Below are 24,391 nucleotides of genomic sequence, written 5' to 3' on the forward strand. Positions count from 1 at the left end.
TGAAAGTATAAGTAAACTCCAAGTGTTAGTGAATCTATTGTTTTGATGGTATACACTTTGTACGAAATTAGTTTCAACAATCCAACCGTCGAATTTGTTTGTGTATGCTTCGAGATCGCATACGCCAAAAATCGCAAAAGACAAACATTCAAATATCAAGTAATGGGAGAAACATTTTCGACGGTTATAAACAAAAAATCACGATTTAACGGTTATTTTAACTTCGATTTTGATGATTTTTTTACAGCTACACTCCACAACCCTATATGAATACAATGAACTAATTCGATCGTCAATTTAAAACATTTACACAAGTGGATACCACAAAGGAAAAATGCAATGCAAGAACCCCAAAAGTAAAGCAAAAGGGAAAAAAAAACTTTGCGTGACGTAGGTGCACCGGCGTCACTCAAAACAACTTTGCACGACGAAGACCTACGTCATGCAAAGTTTTTTTCCCCCTTTTGCTTATGGACAAATTCGATCATCGATTTAAAATGTTTACACAAGTGGATACAACAAAATCTTATGTTATGAAAGTATAAGTAAACTCCAAGTGTTAGTGAATCTATTGTTTTGATGGGATACGCTTTGTACGAAATTGGTTTCAACAATCAAACTGTCGAACTTATTTGTATATGCTTCGAGATCGCATATGCCAAAAATCGTAAAAAACAAACAATCAAATATCAAGTAATGAGACAAACTTTTTCGATGGTTATAAACGAAAATCATGATTTAACGGTTATTTTAACTCCGATTTTGATTTTTTTTACAGCTACACTCCTTGACCCTATATGAATACAACGAACTGATTCGATTGTCAAAACAGCTTTGCGCAACGTCGGTACACCTGCGTCGCGCAAAGCTAGGAAAAAAGCGGTAAAGCATTCTTGGTTTGGCGCCAAAATCTTGCGCAATGCAGAAAACATCGTGCCAACGTCCTTTGTGCGACAAAGACTGGTGTTGCACAAAAATATTTTGTGCTACAAATATGCGCGTTGCGCAAAGATGTTTTGCGCGACACCAGTCTTTGTCGCCCAAAGTGTCGTTGCACAAAAGCCGTTTGCGCAACATTATGTGTTTAGCGTTGCGTAAACAACTTTTTGTACTAGTGCATATGTCTCATAGACGTACAATTATAAATTGTGTATCTAAATAACATTATATTGTACTGGCATTGTAATAAAACTCAAATGAGAAAACGTAAAATTCATTTCTCACACCCAAGGTATTAAATATCGGTAATATCGGAAATATCGGTAGTCTGAAAACACAGAAATATCGATGGAAATATCGGGATAATATCGATATCGATAAAAATTACATGGAAACCACGGAAATTGTAAGAAAAACTTGGAAATTTTTATTGAAACTTTGCAGGATGTTTATTTAGTCAATTATCTATTAGTTTATCACAAAAAATTGGAAGGAAATGCATTGCATGATGGATTTAACATTATCAAGTTGATTATATAGCGTGCTGACAAACATTGTGAGTATAGAAAATATGCAGTAATTAATGAAAGAAGTCTAAACACACCATAATCATTTATATATAATGAATTAGTACAATATTTTACACTTTTCACATGATGCAGCACACCATTCCAAAACCTTTTTTTTTTATTATTATTTCTTCTTCTTCATTTTTTGTTTTTTTTGGCAAACATTTTTTCTTCTTCTTTTCAGATGGTGCCAACGCACCAATCCAAAAGCCCTTCTTTTTCTTCTTCTTTGCAGATGGTGCCAAGTCACAGACGCAACATAGAGACCTCAGTCCCTTCTCCCTTCTCTCTTCTCCCTTCTCCCTCCTTCCTCATTCCCACAACTTTTAATTATTTTTCGCTGTCTCTCTCTCTCCTCCCTGCTCGTCACTCTCTTCAGATCCCACTCTCTCTGCAAATCCCAAATTCTCGATCGCCCCTCTCTCTCTCTCTAAAATCCATTCCGTCAGGGAATCAAAATCCCATCTTTTTCATTCACATACAAAACCCACACACATATTTATAGATCTGCTGCTCCTCCTCCCATGGCTTTCACTAGGAATCAAAATTCGCCGCCGCAGCAGCAACCGCCGCCCTCGACCGCTGCTGCGTCGTTTCCCGCCGCTTCCACTCCCTCGTCCCCCAAGTAGAAAACGTTGTCGTCCGTGTCGACTGCTCCGCCTCCTCGTCTTCCTCCTCCGACAAGTCTCGGACCCCCTAGATCGGAGTCTAGGGTCCTGTTTTACAGTCGGCCGGAGCTGTAGAAGCTCTGGCGTTCTTCTTCGAGTAGCAGTTCAAAAAATATCGCGATATTTTGACGAAAACCATTTGGATACCTATTTAAATATCCATTGCACGAAAAAACGATAATATTGGCGATGTTTCGCCGATATTATCGGCATTTTCTTCCATGCTCACACCTAAAATTATTGTAAATTAGATCTTAAAATCGTTCATTTGAGACCAATTGATTTGCTCGATTTCAGGGAGAAGCCACACGATCTATCCCAGTTTTCTTCTAAAATCGACCAAATCTACAGAAACCTTTTGTCGCAGATTGTGACTATGCATTCGTGTTTGTGCTCATGTGCTGTGACCATGGCTGAGCCTATGGAGTTTTTAACAGAGCGAATGTTTGGAGAGGATAGTACTCAGACCGTACTTATTGATGGTTCGACTAACAATCCGGTTTGCTTTCTTTCTAACCACATTGCTCCTCTTGATCATTTGTTAATTAATTAGAGGCAGCGCATATGCAATGCTACTGGATCATTTTTTAAATTTCTTTTCAAATGGTTTTGCCAATTGTAATACTTTTTTATCACACACTCACCCTACAAATTAAACAGGTTCCGTTGGATGTGCTGAGCCACAATAATTTGTTGCTGTTCCTTTCGAACCTTACCAATATTTCTGACTGATATTGAAAGCTCTCAAGATCGTTAATGAGGGAATAAAAGCATATGACAAATCTAACATTGTGTGGATCCCCGTTGTGAAGCAGTGGACTGATGAACTGCGAAACAAGTTCGAGATCTTGAGAAGGAAGATGCGGTGCTAGGTACATAGTGCAGTATTCATCAAACTTAACGGCTGGCAACAAATTCATCGAGAACATGTGGTATTTCAGGCGTAAACCTGTGGTGGTGGTGATGAACAAACAAGGTATGGTGAAAAATCTAGATGTTCTCCCCTTCTAATGGTGTATCACGGTGATTCTTCAATAAGCCCAGCAAATTTATGCTGTTGCAAATGTACATTTCACCTTCAAGTGAGAGTGACTTAACAATTAAACTGTCATAAATCACACACATCAAACTACTTTGACAGTTTGTGTTCAGCACTCATCAACTGCATTCATATGAGACATCTGAAAGTTAAAAAGACTCATGGGATGAAACTAGCGTCCATAATGCACAGGATAAAAACCACCAACCAGTCTCAAAATAAACTTATTCTCTCAATAAGAACTATAAGAACTAGAAAATTAACACAAAAGAGATCAGAAGTTACTCAAAAGGATATTAACATACCAAAGTTACAGTAACAAGGTCAACAACAATAACCAGCATCGCTAAAGTTGTACATTTCCAAGTCATGATAAGAAAAGAACACCACCTTCCTAATTTGCTTGCAGAAGTGGAACCGATCTAAGAAACCGGTCCGAGATAATCTGCATGCAAGCCAACCAAAGCCTGAAATTCCCTTTGTGCCTCAAGCCACTTAGTCCCAATAACAATGAAGCGTACGGTGGTGCCTTTCTCAATTTTTGACATCTTGCTGTTCATGAATACAGGATTCTCCCCCGGCACATAATTATAATCCGGCATCTTCATCTTCGAGAGATACATGTTTTCAACTGGGCCGCAACTCAGGAAAACTCCATGCTTCAGAACCTTGTGGACAACCCCCTCAGCAATCTCTCCCCTGAAAAGCTTGAAGGTAACCGCGCTAAAAACAACAGGAAACAGAACATCCCCAGTCTGCTGCCTCACTTTACCCTCTCCAACACTCTCCAGAGTTGTGAGAGCGAGATAGTAGCCCAGATCTTTGGTTGCCTTTCTTGATGCAAAGTCCTCCAGCAAGCGGATAACAATTGACTTTTGGAGTATCAACCCTTTCATATCCAAGCTCTCAGCAGGGATTACAACGTTCCAGGGCAATTGTACTTTCAGAAACATGGCTGCTTTTTCCTACCTATCATAAACCAGAGAATGAACTAAGTGAGTATCCAACCCATCAACTGTAAAAAATCTAGAAAGCAAAAGAAAACATGTAAAGAGCAACCAAACAATGAACTAAGTGAGTCCTGCTCTCCTGAAAGAGCAGAGCAACACAACTATTCCAACATTGCTCAGATGGCTACAAAGGATTACAGAAATAAGCATAACAAGTGTCCGTTTTTTAGATGAATCAGCTCAATATTTCTTTCCCCACATTTTCTATCCTTCTCCCATAACTCACGCTGGGTCCTTCATGCACGTTCTCTCCCATTTTATTCTCATTATTCTCTTCCCAAACCCTTTCCCTTTTCTGGAGAAACAAGATACTCAGATTTGAGGAAAATAAATACTCTGAGCAGAACTGCAGAACCAGCTCAACTATAGGCCCCACTTTTTTTGTGAGAGGAGTGTTAATCTACCTAATATAACTCTTTCCCCTGGTTCTACACATGCCTCAAAGCTCAATGTCCAGTTGTCTCTATCACTTGACTTCTCTCTATGAAATCATAGGAATCAATTTGGAAACTCAATCCCCCTTACCATACACGCATCATCATATGACTATTGCAACTGTATTATTAATTATTATACAGAACACAAAAAAAGAATCTCTCTATAAAGTAAATAGACATAAGAAAATAGGTAAAGTTATAGAAGCTGATAGTGAATGCTCTCCTGGTTTCTCGAAACTCGTCTCACTCTCCCTTTTCATTCATCATTCATTACTAACAATAATGACCTATCAAGAAAACAAAACTCGAAATAAGAAATTTTGTCAATCTTTATCTCATGTCATGAATGTCATCATGTATATTTAGATTTGAGATCAGAGCAGAGGTTTAAGGAAACAGTCAAACATATAGACCTCTGAAGGAGACTCGTTGACCCATAGTATATGCTAACTTGCTAAGTTTTTCAAATTTTGTATATTTCTATGTCATTTAAATGCTAAATTAACTTATAAGCTTATTAACATAAACCAGTTCTATATTATGTATATATAGTTGTTTCCTTTACGAAAAAGTGGAGGGGAGGGCACATGAATACCCCACATTCCCTAAGGTGAGAATGTGAACAAAATATGGAGATTGCAAATCAAAGTGAGGACGGAAAAGGATGGAAAATTTATCCCTTCACCACCAGCCTTTGCTAGCTTGGTTTAGTTGTGGAAAACTAAGGTACATGCCTTCTGCTAGGTGCTTGGAACCCATACACTTATACACATTAGTAAGAACTAACCACCCGCCGTAAAACAAAGTGAAGCAGCAAAATACAAACAAATACGTAATCACTATTAAATCAGGCCTAAACCATAAACCCCATTTCCCATTCCCTCATATGATCTATCAATATCTAGCGCAAAGAGGTTCTGAAACCACAAATTAGCTGTTTCATCTATTCAAATGTTCTTCAAACCTCTCCATTTCAGTACCAAAACCACAAAATTCCTCGCTCAAGGACTCACTGTGAAGTCAAATTTCACAAATCTACAAACCAAAATCCAATTTCTCAAATATGTGAAACCCAATTACTCAAACAACAAAATAATACAAGCACAAGCATGCATATACATTGATATATATATATATATACACACACACACATACATACACACACACACACAAAGATTAGGGTTTGCAAAAGCTTTAAAGCACGTACCTTTGGAAGGCGAAAACCCCTACAAGAGAAAGCGGAAGCTTTTGGAGGATGGGCTGAGACAGATGGCGAGTGGGTCAACCGCGTGGAGCCCTAGGAACGAGTTCACTCACTGAGTCGACGGCTCTGACCCTCCAGCTGAGCTGAGCTGAGCACACTGCGTGACTGGCGAGTGGCGAGTGGCGAGGGAGAGATAGACTCTTCACACTTTCCTTGGTTTTTGTTTTGGGCATGCGTTATTAAATATCAATAATATCGGAAATATCGGTACTCTGAAAATACGAAAATATCGATGGAAATATCGGAATATTATCGATATCGATAAAAATAATATGGAAACCACATAAATTGTAAGAAAAACTTGGAAATTTTTATTGAAACTTTGCAGAATATTTATTTAGTCAATTATCTATCAGTTTATTACAAAAAATTAGAATGAAATGCATTTCATGATGGATTTAACATTATCAAGTTGATTATATAACGAGCTGGCAAACATTGTGAGTGTAGAAAATATGTAGTAATTAATGAAATAAATTTAAACACACCATAATCATTTATATATAATGAATTAGTACAATATTTTATACTTTATACATTGCATGGTAAGATACATGAGTGACTTAGTACCACATAGAGTTCCTATGAGATTCAAATTTTCACTATCTTCATCATCTCTATGTGTAGAGTGAGTGTATTGTGAAGAGTAGTTATCAAATGATAAATCCCTAAAATAGTTTTGCATGTAATTGTTAACATGTCACCTATATGGATCCGAGATTGGTGGACGTTGTCCATAAGAAAAATCATTTGAAGATTGAGTCTCGGATTATTTCCATAAGTCGCTCGATTCCATCCTAACAGGAATGGGATATGAAGGGTAGGGAAATGGTTGGTTATGAGTATAACCATAGTTACTACTTCCCACTCCAACGGAGTCTAAAGTTATAAATAACGAGTCATCTTCTTGATTTGACAAAATCCCCTTGCCTCTTTCTTTACGAGTATAGTCCTTCCCTATGGCACCAATTCCTGGTCCTGCCCGCCTACTACCATGGTCATCATCCTGTGTTGCATCGTGAAGTTTGACTCACCAGTGAAGGGGCTCATAAATCCGGGAGGTGGTCCAACATAGTTTCCATATCCACCACCACTACCTCCAACTCCACTATATCCTTTATCATTCTCACCTTCGATGGTAGGTGAGTCTCCTGATCTTGTACTAGAGCTATCATTAGTATCAGCACAATGTTGTGTTTGTATAGGATTGGAAGAAGGTGGAATTCTAGTGTTTCTTGGTCTTGGGCGCAAAAGTTCTTCCAAAGAGTCAACGCTGCTAGATCCCACCTCCTCCTCTAATACTCTTTCTACATTTATCCCTTCATTACGTGCTTCTTCAGCAACTCTGAGAGCTAGGTTTCTTTCATCATCATCTAAATGAAGAGGTCTAATCCATTGATAAAGTTGGTTACCCTCTATATCATCATCTTCAGCAACAATATTAAGCATATCTAGTGGGTCACTACGGTCGACATGATCTATTTCTGCTTCCTTATCTCGAATTTGAAGCTTCATGTTGTAGTAGCAATAAACTAATTTTTCCAACATACTATGAGCCAACCTATTTCTTTGCTTTGTGTGTATGAGTGCAAATGTGCTCCAATTTCTTTCACAAGCAGATGAAGAAGTTGTTTGTGATAATATTTGATTGCTAACTTTCTCACAGTTGGTGCATCAGTCTCATACATGATCCACCATTCAGCTACAATGAAAAACAATGTTGATAAGCCTAATAACTCCAACAAATATTATAAACTTATCGTGAAATATGTTTACACTCACTAGGAGACATTTTTGTTCGAGCAGCAACTAATGTTGGTTCTCCAAAAGTTCTTCTTGCATCTTTAAACCATGTTAGCTGAATTCAATAAATCGTGTTAGTTTAATCCAACAAAGTAATTATTATAATTTAAGTAATTGTTTACCTCATTTCCAAATTGGCCAACTGCTGGTGATGCAAGGTCTAATTTAGAGTATATATTATGTACAACACATATAAGGGTACCATAATCTCCAACACCGGGTCTGTATTGGTATCAAGGATTCAAATAATATGTTGTTCAAAGAAACACATACTCTAATAAGAGAAATAATACTTATGCAACTAAAGAAATGAATTGCAAATTATGACATAATTTATACCTGCTGCATGCAAATCGTGGTATAATGTTTTATACCATCGGTCTTCAATTATCTTTATGACCCACCTTGCACCATGTTTTCTTTCCAATTCATCCTTCACTACACGAATCAACTCATATATTGCCCCCATAGTAGGATACACTTCTGTGTCAATGATCCGTAAAACTTTGTAAAGAGGTTCAAACACTTGGCACACATGTTCTGATTGAGTCCAAAAAGCATGATTAAGCACTATACTTTCCACCATACGACCTGCATTTGAGCGGCTCAAATTGTGGTTGGCCCAATCGTCACTAGTGAATAGTTGCTTCAACCCTGCTTTCTTCTGAAGTAGGCTGTCTAATGCAATATAGTTGGTGGCGAATCGAGTGGTAGCTGGACGAATAATTTCTCCTTTGCAAAATTCAAGCATCTTTGCCAACAACCAACCGTGATTGTAAATATAATTTGTGATCGTTCTAGCTCTTTTTACCACAGTAGCAACATTCTCTCTCTTCCCCATTGCCTTAAACATGAGATCAATACAATGTGCTGCACATAATGTCCAAAACACATTATGATGCTTCATTAACTTTTTTCCAGCTTTGACAAATGCAGAACCGTTGTCGGTCACGACTTGGACAACATTATGCTCTCTCACCTCCATGATTACATCCCTCAATAATTTGTAAATATACTTGTAGTTCTTTATATGGTTTGAAGCATCAACAGACTTAAAAAAAAAATTGTCTTTCCCTTAGTGTATACCATGAAGTTTATGATAGACAATCTGGTCGGGCCAGTCCATTCGTCACACATGATTGTACAACCATTAGTTTCCCAATTTGACCTCAACTTGTTAACATACTCGCCAATGTCTTTATACTCCATATCCAAATATTTGTTTCTTATCTCATAGGGAGTGGGAGGTTGTACTCCAACACCGGCCTGTTGACATCCCACTACCATATTTTTGAAATTATGTGATGATGTTTTCTCAGCAGAGACATTTTTATAGATAAAGAACCTGCTAATTAGATGCCTCATTCCTTCCATCACATTACCTCCAGTGAAATAACTCCAAACACTCTTTTGACTTGCTTTGGATGACTTATATAAACTTGGGGCTATTGGTGGTGTTGGTTGTGATTCTCTAAGACTATCTCCCCGTCTCATTTGTGCACCACCACTTGTCCCGGAACCTTGTGCTCTATTAGGAATTTTATGAAGGTGTTCTCTTTCCCATGCTGACTGTTTGGAGGCACGTAATGCTTGTTTCAAACTGCGTCGTTCTTCAGGTCCCATGTCATCATCACATTCCTTCTCATCTTCATCATCATCACTGTCAACCGCTTGGCCAATGACTTCTCCTCGTAGCCCAGCTCAAATATTTTCCATTCCATGTGTTATTTTTTCCTTCTGCTATTTTTTATTTTTTAATAATGTGCTGATGAATGCCTTCACTTCTGGGGGGAACATTATCGCATCGTTGGACATTTTTTGCTGGATCTAATCCACTAAGACGATACTTAAGTCGTGTCACTCCGCCACTCTTCATTACCCAACTACAATATTTGCAAATTGTGCCATGTTTGTTTCCGTCTATTGGGTCTCTATGTTCCCAAGCTGGATCACGTTTAGTAACTCCACTAGACATCTTAAACGTACCTATATTTATTTTTCATGAAAATTACACAATTATGTTTTGGCCAAAAAATATAGTAGTGATGATGGTTATATAAGAGAACCTAAATAATAAAATTACTCTACAGAAGAATTAAATACGAAGTAAAGAAAATGATTGTAAAAATTTAAGTAATTATAAAAATAATATGGAATAATAAAACCTAATATTAATGAATAATAATCCAATTTGATAAAAAAAATAATCCTAATATAAAACATAGTGATGAATAATAATCTAATTTAATAATCATCCAATTTAATGAATAATCCAATTTGTTTGATAATAAAAAAAACCTAATATTAATGAATAATAATCCAATTTGATAATAAAACCTAATATTAATAAAATGATAAATAACATTAAACATATTAAAATTATCCTAGGGAATAATTATACAACATTACTTAATTACTTAAAAAAATTAACATGTAATTGTTAACATTACTTAATTACTTACAAAAATTAACATGCAAGTATTAATTACTTAAAAAAATTAACATACGAGTCCACACAAATTTTTTTGTTGTTGTATAAATTACAATAATATAAATATAAGTTTGTAAACTTACCTTAAATATGGAACCCTTTGTGTTCAAGCTCTGGAATGGATCTGGAATGGCTTTGAAAGGGGTAAGGGAAGAAGAAGAAACGAAAATGCTCTGAATGGCTCTGATACTCCACCTCTGAGAATGTGAAAGAATATCACAGACAGTGGCACACGGTTTTGAATGTGAAAGAATATCACAGACTCACAGTGGCACACGGTTTCATTATGAAAGCACTATTATTTTTGTCCATAGTCTGAAATTGTAAAAAGTGATTGTAAAAGTTGTCAGGTGAGTCAGATGACACAACTACACACACACAGACACGCCACCACACACGCAAACAGAGATCACACACGCACACAAGTTATGTGACACAACACACGCACACAGACAGCACACACAGACAGTCTCTCTCTTTCGATCATTCTCTCTTCTCTGAGCTCCCTTCTCCCCCTTCTCCATTATCCCACACACACACACAGATCTCCCCCACACACACACACAGACCCAAGGTCTCTCGATCCTTCTCCCACACACACGCACAAAGACTCAAGGTCTCTCAATCCTTCTCCCACATCGCCTTCTGCTCCTCCCTCGTCGGCGCCGTCTCTCTTCTTTCTCTCTGCACTGAGGGTCCAAGACCCACATACACACACGCACACCATCGCACCTGCTTTAGGAAGACACCCATCATCATCAGCAACCTCGTCTTTCTCATTCTCCTTCTCGTCTCTGCAACTCGGTGAACGCATGAACTCCGGCGAGTTTCTTGAATTTCCCCGGTTAGGTAAACTTCTGGTTTGCCTCTTTCTGCTCTAAATTGAAGCTTATATGTGAAATTTAAGTTCAAAATCGTGTTTTTGCAAGGTTTTTGGGACGAAATCGGCTCGGGAATAGGCACACCCATCTCCAGCGAGGTCGTGGGTGTCGATGAACTTTCCGAACACCTCCGACCGTTTCACGGCAAACGGAATTTATAAAAACATTCATCTCATCTTCTATTTCATTTTGATACCTAGATCGGAGTCTAGGGTGCTTTTTTACAGTCGGCCGGAGCTGTAGAAGCTCCGGCATTCTTCTCCGATTAGCACAGTACCAAAATATCGTGATAGTTTCGGAAATATCGCGATATTATCGATAATATCACGATATTTTGACGAAAACCCGTTGGATACCTATTAAAATATTGGTAACATGAAAAACCGATAATATCGGCGATATATTGCCGATATTATTGGCATTTGAGACATTGGTTATGTGTCATGCCCACTGTTTCCATTGCTGATGGCTAGACCTGTAAACGGATCGAATTTCTCAGTTTGGGTCGGGTTCAATCCGATTCGTTAAGCTAACGAGTCATTTGAATCTAACCCGTTAAGCTAACGGATTACCTGAACCCAATCCGTTAATTTAATAGGTCACCCGTTTTACCTATTAACATTTTTTTTTTTTGCATAACAATACACTTACACGTATTAACTAGGGTTTAGGTACAGAAATTATGAACTTCACCTGATGGCAGCACCAGCAATCTCTCCAAATCCGGTTATGACATTAAACACTCCGTCAGGAACACCAACCTTCATAAGAATTTACAATAGTGAGTCAACAATGGCGAGCCACATTGGCAATAAACACGAAAAACGTAGAGAATGAGCTTTTTCTGATGAGCACAGTATCATGCAGATAGAGGTGTTTGCTCAGCAGGTTTGGAGATGGGTTTTTACCAAGGTGGTCAACGGAGCTACCATTGAAGCTACCTTGTTGTTGCTGCTGCGGAAGCTTTTATGTGTAGTGTGGTGATAACTATGCTCATTAGAAAAAGCTAAGAGTTTATTTTTTGTTGTTAAGGCTTTACTGAAATTACTCAAACATCCTCAACTAACGGGTTGACCCAAAGTGATCCGTTATTTAACGGATTGTTAACGGGTTCACACGTTAGTGACCCAACCCGTTAAGCATCCATCTAAATACTAATATTAAAAGGTCGGATCGAGTCCAAAATATTAGGTCTACTGATAGCTATAGCTACATGGATAATTGGCACCACTCAATTTGTTTTAAGAGAAATATCCCCTTTTTATATTATATTTTATGAATTCAAACTTAAGTGGAAAATGTTGAACAACTATTTGTTGATTTATATTGGAGTTTTCAAACAACCATTTCTTAATTTACGTAATTTCAAACTTGGGTGCATGAGTGCAAACAATACCATTGTAATTAACTGACCTAAATCCACCTAGAATAAGCGATTCCTTGTTCATGTAGAGCATAAACTAGTTTATTGATGTGGCAATTTGAAAATGTCGCTTAGAAAGTTTTTTCAATGACACGCTCCGTAGGTGCATTATACATGATATATCTTTTCGGTGTGTAAATAATAGTTCCCGTGGCTTAAACAACATGTAACAAATGATTTTGATAATCTCATTTCCACAACAAAAGAAATCCAGATTGATTTCCCACAAGTTAATTTACAGAAGAAACCTTCATTATTTGGAAAAATTACAAATCCAGTCCATCAGGACCAGGTAACGTAAGGGGACCAAGCGAATCGCCCTCTAAACTGGCAAGCATCACAAACTCCTTTCTTATATCATCCCTAATCTCTATCCATCTGACTCCCAGCACCTTGAAACGAATTACAACATCCTTCTCTATCTTTGCAAGGTCGTCGTTCAAGAAAACTGGACTTTCGCCAGCAACATAGCGGAAGTTTGGCATTTTCCGAGCGGAGAGAAAAACGTAATTTATAGGTCCACATCTCAAGAAAACCCCAAGCCTGTATATGTGATGAACTACTCCTTCCATGATCTCTCCCTTGCAAGGTAGGAACATGCGACAATTGAATACTACAGGGAAGAACACGTCTCCTGAGTTGTCTACAACCTCTCCTTTCCCAATCCTCTTTAAGCCAGTGACCGCGAGAAAGTATCCGAGATCCTTGTCTGCCTTCTCTCTTAACAAATCCTCCAAAAGCCGTGTTACAACGGTCCTTGTAGATACAAGTCTGTCTTGGTCTAGATTTTCAGGAAGGACAGCCACTTCCCTGAACAATTCCACTTCATAAAACATGCTCAAATCTCTTCAAAATTTTCCTAAAGAAACGAGGTTATAAACAGAGGTTTGATAAATCAATCGAGCAGCTTCTTAGGAAATGCGTAAAAAGAAAACAAACGCCTCAGAGAAAAATGAGAAGCAAGACTGAATAACAGGCTCAGAAGACATCTCTAAACATAGAGACGTTGGACTAGAGGGAGCTAATCTATCAGGCATTGATTGATGGAATGCTGTAAAGAGCGAATACAATTATGTGTCACAGAATCACCAGCACTAATAACAGGGTAGATATTATATTCAATCAGAAATTAGAATTTTCAAACCGCTCGAACAAGGCAGAGAGACAGAGAGAGGAAATAAGTAACTTGCATTCAGGAAATCATTTGTTCGCACAGCATCATACAAGCTGTATGTACGCTGCAATCTGACCCGTCAAAAACACCTCTAAACCAATAACATAAGTAATGCATCTCTTCCTTTTGTGCCCTGCTAACCAAGCAGTTGACCACTACTCAGCTTGTTAGGTATTACCTTATTACTTCTCTAAATCCCATTCAATCAAACACGCAGTTGTTCGAACAATCTCAGTTACAATTATATCAGGATAATGGAAATAAAAGTAAGATTTTCGAATTTTATAACGAGGAGAGGACAGCATAAATCATAATTCTCTGGTCCAATTAATCCTTAATATCAACAAAACCATATAGCTTGTGAGATCTATCCATAGTATTTTAGCGAAATTGGCTGCTCCTTCTCCCTCTACACCCAAGTTCAAACCCCTTCCCCGTAATTTAGATAAGAACATCGCTCGAATGAAAAACAAAAATATTTGTGTTTATCTACACACCTACGTTCACATAGCAGTCAACAGAGGCCATTTTCTCTGACTCCATTTACACATATTTTCATTTTACAAGAATTATCATATAATATTGCAGATTAAATCTTTATCCACGAAATAAACTCATTTAATCAAAACCCAGATACAATCTGCTTAAACATGCTTGAAAGTACCGGAATTGAACATTAAAGAAGTAAAATTCAAAGGACATGAGACAAAAAACAAATCTGATCAAACTGAAATTTGGAAAAGATAACAAAGAGGGATTCAGCGAACGAACCTGGTAACGATTTGAGAAAATAAAAACCCAATCGAGAAAACTTTCTGGGGCTCTGGCGAGATCCGCTGGTGGGAAGAAGTTGATGGGAAGGACAAAACGGAAGGTTTCCACGCTTTGAAATTTTGAATGAGTGGGGAGGCCACGGCAGCAGACAGTTGTTCTCTTTTCGGTGTTTCCTTGGGGGTGTATATATTCCCAACCAAATAACAATGCGTGCTTATCATTTCATTCATAAATTTAATTTAAAAAACCAACCAAATAACAATGCGTGCTTATCATTTCATTCATAAATTTAATTTAAAAAATTTAGTCTCCTGCATTATTCTTGGATTTTTTTTACTCTTTTCCGGCTCAAGTTGATCCCTCAATGTAATTTCGCCCTTTTCGGTAAGGGATTAGTAAACAAGCCATTATTAGGGGCATTTCAAAAATTATGGTCAAACTTGGGATGAAAAAAAAAGTTTGAGTACACTGAAGTGGAGCAAGCTCTGAATTTAATGAGCAAATTTAGAATAACTCTTTATATAATTAGTCGTTTAGGAATGTTTTCGTAAATTAGTTAACGACACATAACGTGTATATCAAATAAGATCAACTTAAACGTTTGACATTTAATTTATTCACTTGATAACTTACTAGAGTTTGAATAACACCAATTAATAGTTCGACCCTTAGTCTATTCACGTGAAACTTACATACAACCGAGATAAAACCAGCTAATAATTTGTCACTTATTATAGTCTATCCATCTAAAACTTACCTACAATCGAGATAAGACCAATTTAATAGTTTAACACTTGTAACGTTATCTTATTGTCTCCTTAAAAAGTATATGTTAAATACATTGAAATTTTGGAGTCTATCAAAATCCATATACAATACACCCTTGAGAAGGAGATTGATTAAACTTAAGACACATTGAATTAGAGAGTAATACAACTACCACAGCAAATCCACTACAATGCGTAGTTAAAAGATAAAATCCAATAATATATAATTCAAAATAGAAGGGCACATGTGGAGCTCACTGTATTTAAAATTTGAACCGAGCGCTGCCTAGGTTCTACTTAGGTACTAGTTGGTTACCCACAACTCAAATTAATTTCTAACCGTTTAACAATTAAGAAAAGCAGTCTAGACATACTTAGAGCATCTCCAAATGAGATGTCAAAATCCTAGTTGAAATGTCACTGTGCATATTTGACATCAAAAGTCTTTCTAACCAAAGTATTATTTCCTGACTGAATTTGAATGATTTGTGATTTGGAGTCAGATTTGACATCGATGTCAAATTTATTTGTAATTCATTTTAATGATAGATCCCTTATTCCACTAACATTTTAACCAATAATTGTTTAAATATTTTTTTCATAATTACAACCATTTACAACTGTTGATGCACAAAATCAGTGAGGACTTTGGTACAACAGAAAGTGTTAGGTTTGTGACCCTTGCTAGATTGCTCTGGTCACTAGTGTGGATAAGTTGTAAATAGATAGGGATAGGGAAGCAAACACAAGATATACGTGGTTCACCCAGATTGGCTACGTCCACGGAGTAAAGGAGTTCTCATTAATTGTGAAGGGTTTACATAAGTACATAGGTTCAAGCTCTCCTTTAGTGAGTACTAGTGAATGATTTAGTACAAATGACATTAGAAAATATTGTGAAAGAATGATCTCTATTTATAGAAGAGAGCTTCTAGTTTCATTCTCACATTGACACGTGTTGTGTTATGATTGGCTTCTGATGTTGACACATGTCGCGCTGTGATTGGCCTCCTGGTTGAAGGGAAACTCTTATGGGTCCTTGACGGTATAACCTTGACCGGTGCTTAGTAGTTTCGGGATTGGTCAAGTATGGTACAAACAGTGCTTCCTTAAGTTCCCGAGTGAGGGAAGCTCTTCGGTTGGGGACTTGCAAGATCCAAGCCATTGAATAATCACGAAACTTCTAAGTACCGAAGTGTGGTATCATTTTCACTTGCCTTATTTGTCTCATATGTAGATGTGGTATCTTCTCTGGAAGTACTTTTCCTCTATCCAGGGTGGTATCTTTAACCGATGAAGATGCACAAGGTAATGTATCAATTTCACTTGAAGCTTACTTGTAATTTCGGGCTTGGTCAAATGCGATACAAACCCTATAGTAGGAGTCCCCCAAGTCGCTGAGCTAGGAGATTTGCCGAAGGAGATAACAGACAAGGTAAGCAATTAGACTTCCAAGCAAGCAACCTGGATCAGAGGTTCGACTTCGGCTTCCGGTTGATTGTTCTCCTTTTCCTTGTGTCGTAAACAGCAACAAGGATAAGTATAAGCAAATGGAGAATAGATGATATGAGATACCTTTGCTTTTGAAGAAGTAACTTTCCACAGGCTTATTCTTGAACTGGGCTGGAGGGTTGATGCGAAAATTATCTCAACACACAAATTTAACCCTCTTTTGACAATTGTAGTACAAGTATAAGTAGGGATCGTTCTGGACCGAGGATTAGGAGGGCTTGCTAATAACCTCTAAACTGACTCAAAAACATAAAACTAAACTTAAAAACACTTAACAAGACTCACAAGACTTAAAGCAAATTTAAAATACTCAAAACAGCTTAAAACAACCAAATAAACTTAAACTAGACAATATGAATGACTTTGGACGAAAATTGACTTTTACTTGAATCAAAACACTTAAAAACACAAACTAAAACAAATTTGAAACACTTTGAAACAAGAAACTAAAAGGGGGGTTTTGATTTGGATGAAGTTGAAACAAACAAACAAGTATGAAAAATTAGACAGATTGTAAAACAAATTTGATAAATAAGATGATGGATGGGATAGCTAGAGGCTTTTTCTCCACACATGACATGTATGCAAAAAACTCGATTTCCAGTTACTACTTCATTGAATTATGAACGACAATGCTCCAACTTAACCGCGACATCACTAGTTAACTCAGATTTTCCTTGTTTTATTGGATTGGATGACATCATTCGACAACCTAAAACATTCTTCAAAAGTTCCCTATATGACATCATAATAGAGATACAATCAAAGATCATTACGTTTAATGAAAATCATAAGCATTGACAAAGCACTTGCAACTATGACATCATGTCACTCATGCTAGAATTAAACTTAACGCGATCGTTTCTAAGCGACCTCCACTACTTCAGAATATAAGTTTGTAACGATTATGTGAAACTTTCTTATATTCTAGCATCGGATTTTTGCATGCCAATTAAGTGTCGACCCTTAATCAACAAATACAAATAAGTTATCAATCAAATAGTTAAGCCAATTGCATTCACGATTCAAGAGTTCATAACTGGAATTTATCAAATTATATTGCACACATAATCATGGCCTTGAAATCACCCCTAGCCAAAAGGGGTTTAGCCACTCATATTTACAACAAAATGAAAGGAAATGAATTTAAACATTTGAAACAAAAGAACGAAAACACCTAAATGCTCTAACGATCCAAGTTGGACAGGAAGCACGTCCAAGCATTTTCCTTCCCTTCCTTTGCTACGGCACAAGGTGTTGGTGAGTGTTTGAAGGTTTGTTTGTATGGAGGAATGGATGTGAAGATGAATGAATGTGTTTGGGTGAAGGTTGTATTGAAATGGGGATGAATGATTAAGCGAAAACTCCACGAAATTTATGTTACACACACTTCCTTTTATAGAGGAAGTGCATGGCAATGGAGGGGAACATGGAGTGGTGTAGCAATTGAGTGTAATGATTTAATGTAATGATGCATGAAATCTTAAATGATGGAGGGAACAAGGAATAGTGTAGCAATTGAGTGCAATAATTCAATGTAATGATGCATGAAATCTGAAATAATGAAGGGGACAAGGGTGGTTATGCATGGCATGGGTGGAAAGGTGAGTAAGTGGTGAATCAATGAGTGCAAGGAGGTGAAAGGATATTATGCACATGGTAGACAAAGGAAAGGAAGTGGAATGACGCACCAAATAAGTCAATGGAAGGAACATGGATGATGATGCACGACATAGGAATCCAAAGGGAGTGCAATAGTGGTGCACGACAATGATGGAAAGGTGAATGGTGGAGTGACACCCCTTTGTGGCTGAGCTCTTTGTCCTTTTTACATTAATTTTTCTTTCCCTTTAACACATTCCTAACTTCTTTAGTCTTCAATTTCGTCCATCCACCTTGCTCCATGCATGTGCTATTCATTCCAAGCCCAAAACTGCTTCAAAATGCACCAAAATGCATCTTATTACTTTATAAGGCCTATGGACCTACAAACACACGAAAATAGCTTAAAATACATAATTAACTAAGAAATAACAACATAAATGCATGAGAACAAGCTAACTCAGTCGCATAAATATGCTCCTATCAAATTCCCTCACACAGCTTTTGCTAGTCCTCGAGCAAAACAAAACAAACGAAACAAACAAAACACAACCTAGATCTTCCAACATTTGCCTCAGGGATTTTTAATGAAACATGACATGTTAAAAATCATCATTCCCACAGATTTTGGTCATCTTTACACTTGAGCACATACTTAATCATAGTCACCACTTACTAGTTCACAATTAACCAATTAAAACAATGTTTTGAATGTAGTAACATGCCTTAGAGAATTTTCTCAATTCCTTACAAGATACTCTCTATTTTCGCACACATTTTCTGACTACACACCCTACACTAGTATATGTGAGAAGATTGATGTAAACACGAAAGACTAGGACTCACATATGTTATAACAAAAAAAAAAGCAATTTTCTAGAGTTATTAAGCATGTTTAGATATGATCTCATGAATGGAATGCTACTACTTAGATGCGAGAACCAGCAACACCATATGCTCATACCAATTTCAAACTCCACAAATTGAAGCACACAACACTCAAGATTGAAGTCAAGGGTTGTAACAAGGCTTGGGGGTAATGGCTAACAAAGAAAGGATAGGGATAACAAACGTTCTTAAAGCGATAGCAAGCAAAGCAATGAAATAGACACTTGGAAATCACTTTAGAATGCAAAATCAACTTTTAAATGCAAATGGAAGATTCATGCAACACTTAAGGCCGAATTCAATGTTTTGAACCCTTTCTTTAACAAACAACACTTTAGAGCTCATTTTCATACTTTTTTTTCAATTCTTTTATTTTATTTTATTTTTTTAATTTTCTTTTTTCATATATTTTTTTTCTTTTCTACCTGTGCCTTATTAAGGACTTTGGCACACACACACATACAAGAATCACTTCCCCCACACTTGCTTTATGTAATACATTGATAAAAAAAGAGTTCATTTTAAGTCATGCTTTACTATACTTCAAGAATAAGGGTATGGATGGTCCTAAAACTAGGCTAGGTAAGGATAGTGTGGGTTAACAAAGAATATAGGCTTAACAAGGTTCAACGGGGTTAAACTTAAACACATAATGAAATAGGATAGGCTTTTTGGCTCTTGGCTCACTAAACAACTTCATCTTGAATATGTGTTATGCAAATCAATAAGATGCTTTGAATGAAATAGGCATGAGTTCTAGCATTTTGAACTAAATGATGAAACACCTTCTAAGTAGCAACCAAGCAAAGAATAATGAGATCATGCAATGACTTTAGAAAACAACAATGTACATATTATTAACTCTTCAAATAAAGGTTTTAGGCTCAAGTCTCACAAGGTTGTAGCGTTACTTTGAGTTCCTTCCTTCAAGCATGTTACAAAAACTGATTTTTTTCCTTTATGATTGCATGTGAATTCATAAATTATAATCACAACCAAGCATACACCAAAGAGTAAATCAATTTTCATCCATGTTTATAACTCTCTTTAACAGTCATGTAATTAAAAATCAAATCCTCATCATTGTGTTGGAAGGTACCCTAAGACACAAATAAACACACAAAAACAACTCTTTTTGGGTTTTTCAAAACAATTTTTCAAATTTTTATGAGATTTTCGGATTTTTATGTCAAAACACACTAAAACACTCCAAAACAGCTTCAAAACACTTAAAAACAGCAAGGAACAACACTAGAAGTAATAGGTGATAAACTCCTACGAATTTCATGCAAAACAACTTGGTTACCCCCCCACACTTAAATCAAACATTGTCCTCAATGTTTCAAGCATAAACTCACACAAAAACAAGCAAACAAACAAACAAAGAATAAACATGATAAGTATAGCAAAGTAAAAACCAGACAGAGTAGAGTTTAAGAATGCAAATCTGGTTTTGGAGATAGATGATCTTGTTGACTTTCCATAGCTTTGATCTCGAACTAGTTTGGAATTCTGAGCGAGGAATATCAGAGTTCCTTGGTTTCAAATCAGACTCCTTCTGCTGGGTTGATTTGATTGTGCAATCTGCATTCTTCTCTGCTTGTTTCTTCTGCACGGCAGGCAGACATGAGGTAGAGGTGATGGTCTATTTCTTTTTTCAATCTTTCCAAGTGCCCACCATTTCCTTTCTTTCTCCTTGTCCCTAGCTGAGGATGAATTAGCACATTGTCTCCACATGCTTCGAGGTATCATTTTCACTTCCCTTATCTGTTCCCTAGGCAGATGTGGTAGACGAAGAGGAAGCATAAGATGTTGAAGATGAGTACTCGAGAGCAAGGCTAGGTAAGCAATCAGGAAGGGGTTCCAGGCAGTCGGTTCCAGATCGGAAGATTGATACCAAGTGCTGGCTGATTGCTCTCTTTCTCATTGTCCCGTAGATGAAAACAACGACAAGGAGAAGGATAGGGAGAAAACATGATATGAGATACTCTTGCTTTCAACCTTCATGCTATGAAATACTTTTGCTTTGGATGAGTTGTTTGCAGAGGTACCCAAAGGAATAAGGAACACTAGTGACTCGAGAGGCTTCGTTGGGAAGGCATTCTCAGAGATGAAGAAAGGTTATGTATGTCTGCCTTGCAATGGAGGGTGAAGGTTGACATTTATAGGAATTAATAACCGATACTATTCTTTCACTCTTGTCGGAAACTGTTGGATGATTTAACAATAAACTTCACGTGCCTTCTACTTCACAAGAAATCTTAGACAAATTGCCCGTAACTTCCGCAAGGCTAAGTGTGCATATGACAGGCGCTAACACGTCTGGAAAAGCAAGTGCCTTTTCAATATCTGGAATAAGCGCTTCGACAAACTGCCCGTGATTTCCACAAAGCTAAGTGTGCATGCAACAGGCACTGACACGTCTGGAGAAGCAAGTGCCTCTTCGATATCTAGAATCGGTGCTTCGACAAACTACCCGTGATTTTTACAAAGCTGAGTGTGCATGTGACAGATGCTGACACGTCCGGAAAAACAGATGCCTCTTCGAGTTCTGAGCTCACCTTTTCGAGTTCTAAGCTCCGTCGAGTGCACAGGTTGCATGTGACAAGTATGGAAAAATCTGGAAAAGAAGATTGGCCCGTGGTTTCTGAGCAAGCCCAGCTTTTGAGAAAGCTAACGCCTCTTTGATTTTTGAATTGGCCTCTTCGATTTCTGAGCTCGCCTCTTCGATCTCTGAAATCTCGTCGAGTGTTGGTTTTTATAGAGGTGCGTAGTACATTTCAAAGCACACTTGAATTTCTTCCTGTAGAAACTCCCTTCTTGCACTTCTACGATTTTGACTTGTTTGACCTCTTATTTCTTCAACACCTTTGAAAATGTCTGGCCCCTCCGACCGTCGTTTTGACTTGAACCTTGGTGAAGAGGCAACCATGCATTATCCAGACAACATATGGCGCTCATCTTTCATATCCCCTACTGGTCATTTTACCGTTGGAGATTCGGTGATGAAGAATGATATGACCGTTGCAGTGGTGGCCCGAAACCTTGTCACTCCCAAAGATAACAGACTACTTTCCAAACGGTCTGATGAGTTGGCTGTTAAGGATTCTCTGGCTCTCAGTGTGCAGTGTGCAGGTTCTGTGTCTAATATGGCCCAACGTCTATTTGCTCGAACCCGTCAAATTGAATCATTGGGGCTGAAGTGATGAGTCTCAAACAGGAGATTAGAGGGCTCAAGCATGAGAATAAACAGTTGCACAGGCTTGCACACAACTAGGCTACAAACATGAAGAGAAAGATTGACCAGATGCAGGAATCTGATGGTCAGATTTTACTTGATCATCAGAGGTTTGTGGGTTTGTTCCAACAGCATTTGCCTTCGTCTTTTGGGGCTGTACCACGTAGTGAAGCTCCAAATGATCAACCTTCGATACCTCCTCCTTCTGTGGCTCCGCCAACTGCTGAGACTCCACCGACTACAGAGACTTCTCCTAAGCAGCCTTTGTGAAGGCTCCCTCTTGTATTTTTCTGCCTCTTGTTCATTTTCAACGAATTTTAATGTAAAAATACCTTGCATATCTATCAATGTTTCAAAAATAAACCCACACAAAAAACAATTAAACAAGTAACAAATAAAAATGACAATCATGGCAAAATAAAAATGCAGAAAATGGAAGGTTTTTAGAAATGCAAAACTGATTGTGGAGCGATTCAAAGATCTTCCTTTTTTTGAATACATGGGTTGCCTCCCAAGAAGCGTTTGCTTTAACGTCTTCCAGCCAGACGAAACTTCCTTCTAAGCTTGGATAGGGCCCATAACATGGAATTGATCCTTAAATGGAAGGTGATACTTGACGTGATCTGGCAATGGTTTAAATTCTAGTGTAGGTGTCTGAATCATCAAAATCAGCAAGTTAGTATAAAATAAAATCAAAGTTGGAAAAGATGGCTTACTTGCTTGCTCCGACACAAACTCAATTTCGAACACCACATCTTTGAAGGTTGCAGGGATATGAGACTTGGCCAGATTTGGTGTTTTGAGAGTTATGACTTGTCCCGTGTCATAAAATCCAACTTCTTTGGAATTTTTCGTCTCAAGTGTATCTTCTTTGATGAATTCTAGACATTCCCCATCCACTTCTTGCTCTTGATTCTTTGGAAAGGTTTCGAAGATGCCTTTCTCACCCTCTTTTTCCTTGGATTGCTTGATCCTGCAAGGAATAAGGACATTTGGTGAAACGGGGTCAAGACGAATTGAATTTAGGCTTACCTTGGTTGTAGTGGACGGCATAGAGGGCATATGAGGCTGCGGCAAGAGTGGTTCTTCCCTTGCCATGGCCTTGTTATTCTCCTCTTCTTTGAGCATTAGTTGTTCAACCATGTTTTGGCTTGGTTTGGATATCTTGGGTTCACCTCTAACCTCCATAGCACTTCCCAAAGTGATAGCATCATGGATTTCAAAATCTTCCTTCAAATTTTCAATAGTTGAGTTGGAGAGTTCACTTTGCTCTTGAATTTGTGCCGTGAACTCCATAATCTCTCCAAGTTGATTTTTCAATTCGCTCATCTCCTTAGCTTGATTGAGCATTGTTTCATTTTGATTTTGCTGCCCTTGCACCAAAGAGGTTAGTAATTGAAAAATTGATCACTATCCGTGGACATAATTGAATTTGATTGGAATTGTTGTAGGGGAAGCTGTGGTGGCTGCATAGGTGTTAAATAAAACTCCTCAGACTGTTGCCAATATCCATGTTGTTGAGCCTCCTTGGTTTGATTTTGTGAGCCCTGCACCAAGAATTTATTTCATCAAAAAATCGATCATAATCTATTAACGAACCTGAGTGTGATTAAGCATATTGTATATGAGGTTGTGATGGTTGCATAGGTCTTGAATGAAACTCCTCTTCTTGCTGCCAATATACATCTTGTTGGAATTGTTGAGGTTCTATGTAATCTGAATAATCTCTCCAATTCAAATTGTAAGCGTTGGAAAACATGTTGTCCCATGATTGGCTATGGCCTTGATAACCCCAAGCATCTTCATTCGCAGCGAATTGAGAATATTGCTGAATTGGATATCCTTGCCCATAGGACACACCACATGTAGGGACACTTTGCATTGTGGTCCTTTCGGCATATTGTGACAATTG

General features: G+C 37.7%; 2 protein-coding genes across 2 annotated transcripts; both read right to left on the bottom strand.

Annotated features, from left to right (window-relative positions):
• Positions 1-3,496: 3,496 nt before the first annotated feature.
• Positions 3,497-4,168, bottom strand: LOC103453289 (DNA-directed RNA polymerase V subunit 7-like). Its single transcript, XM_070811068.1, has one exon. The coding sequence runs from the start codon at positions 4,166-4,168 to the stop codon at positions 3,638-3,640; it is 531 nt and encodes a 176-aa protein (XP_070667169.1). The 3' UTR covers positions 3,497-3,637.
• Positions 4,169-12,691: 8,523 nt separating this feature from the next.
• On the bottom strand, positions 12,692-14,610 carry LOC103430838 (DNA-directed RNA polymerase V subunit 7-like). The gene is made up of 2 exons (XM_008368979.4): positions 14,470-14,610; positions 12,692-13,383 (listed from the first exon to the last, which is right to left on the bottom strand). The coding sequence occupies exon 2, from the start codon at positions 13,358-13,360 to the stop codon at positions 12,791-12,793; it is 570 nt and encodes a 189-aa protein (XP_008367201.1). The 5' UTR covers positions 13,361-13,383; positions 14,470-14,610; the 3' UTR covers positions 12,692-12,790.
• Positions 14,611-24,391: the final 9,781 nt, after the last annotated feature.

Source organism: Malus domestica, chromosome 13 (genome assembly GCF_042453785.1).
Source record: "Malus domestica chromosome 13, GDT2T_hap1".
NCBI lineage: Eukaryota > Viridiplantae > Streptophyta > Magnoliopsida > Rosales > Rosaceae > Malus > Malus domestica.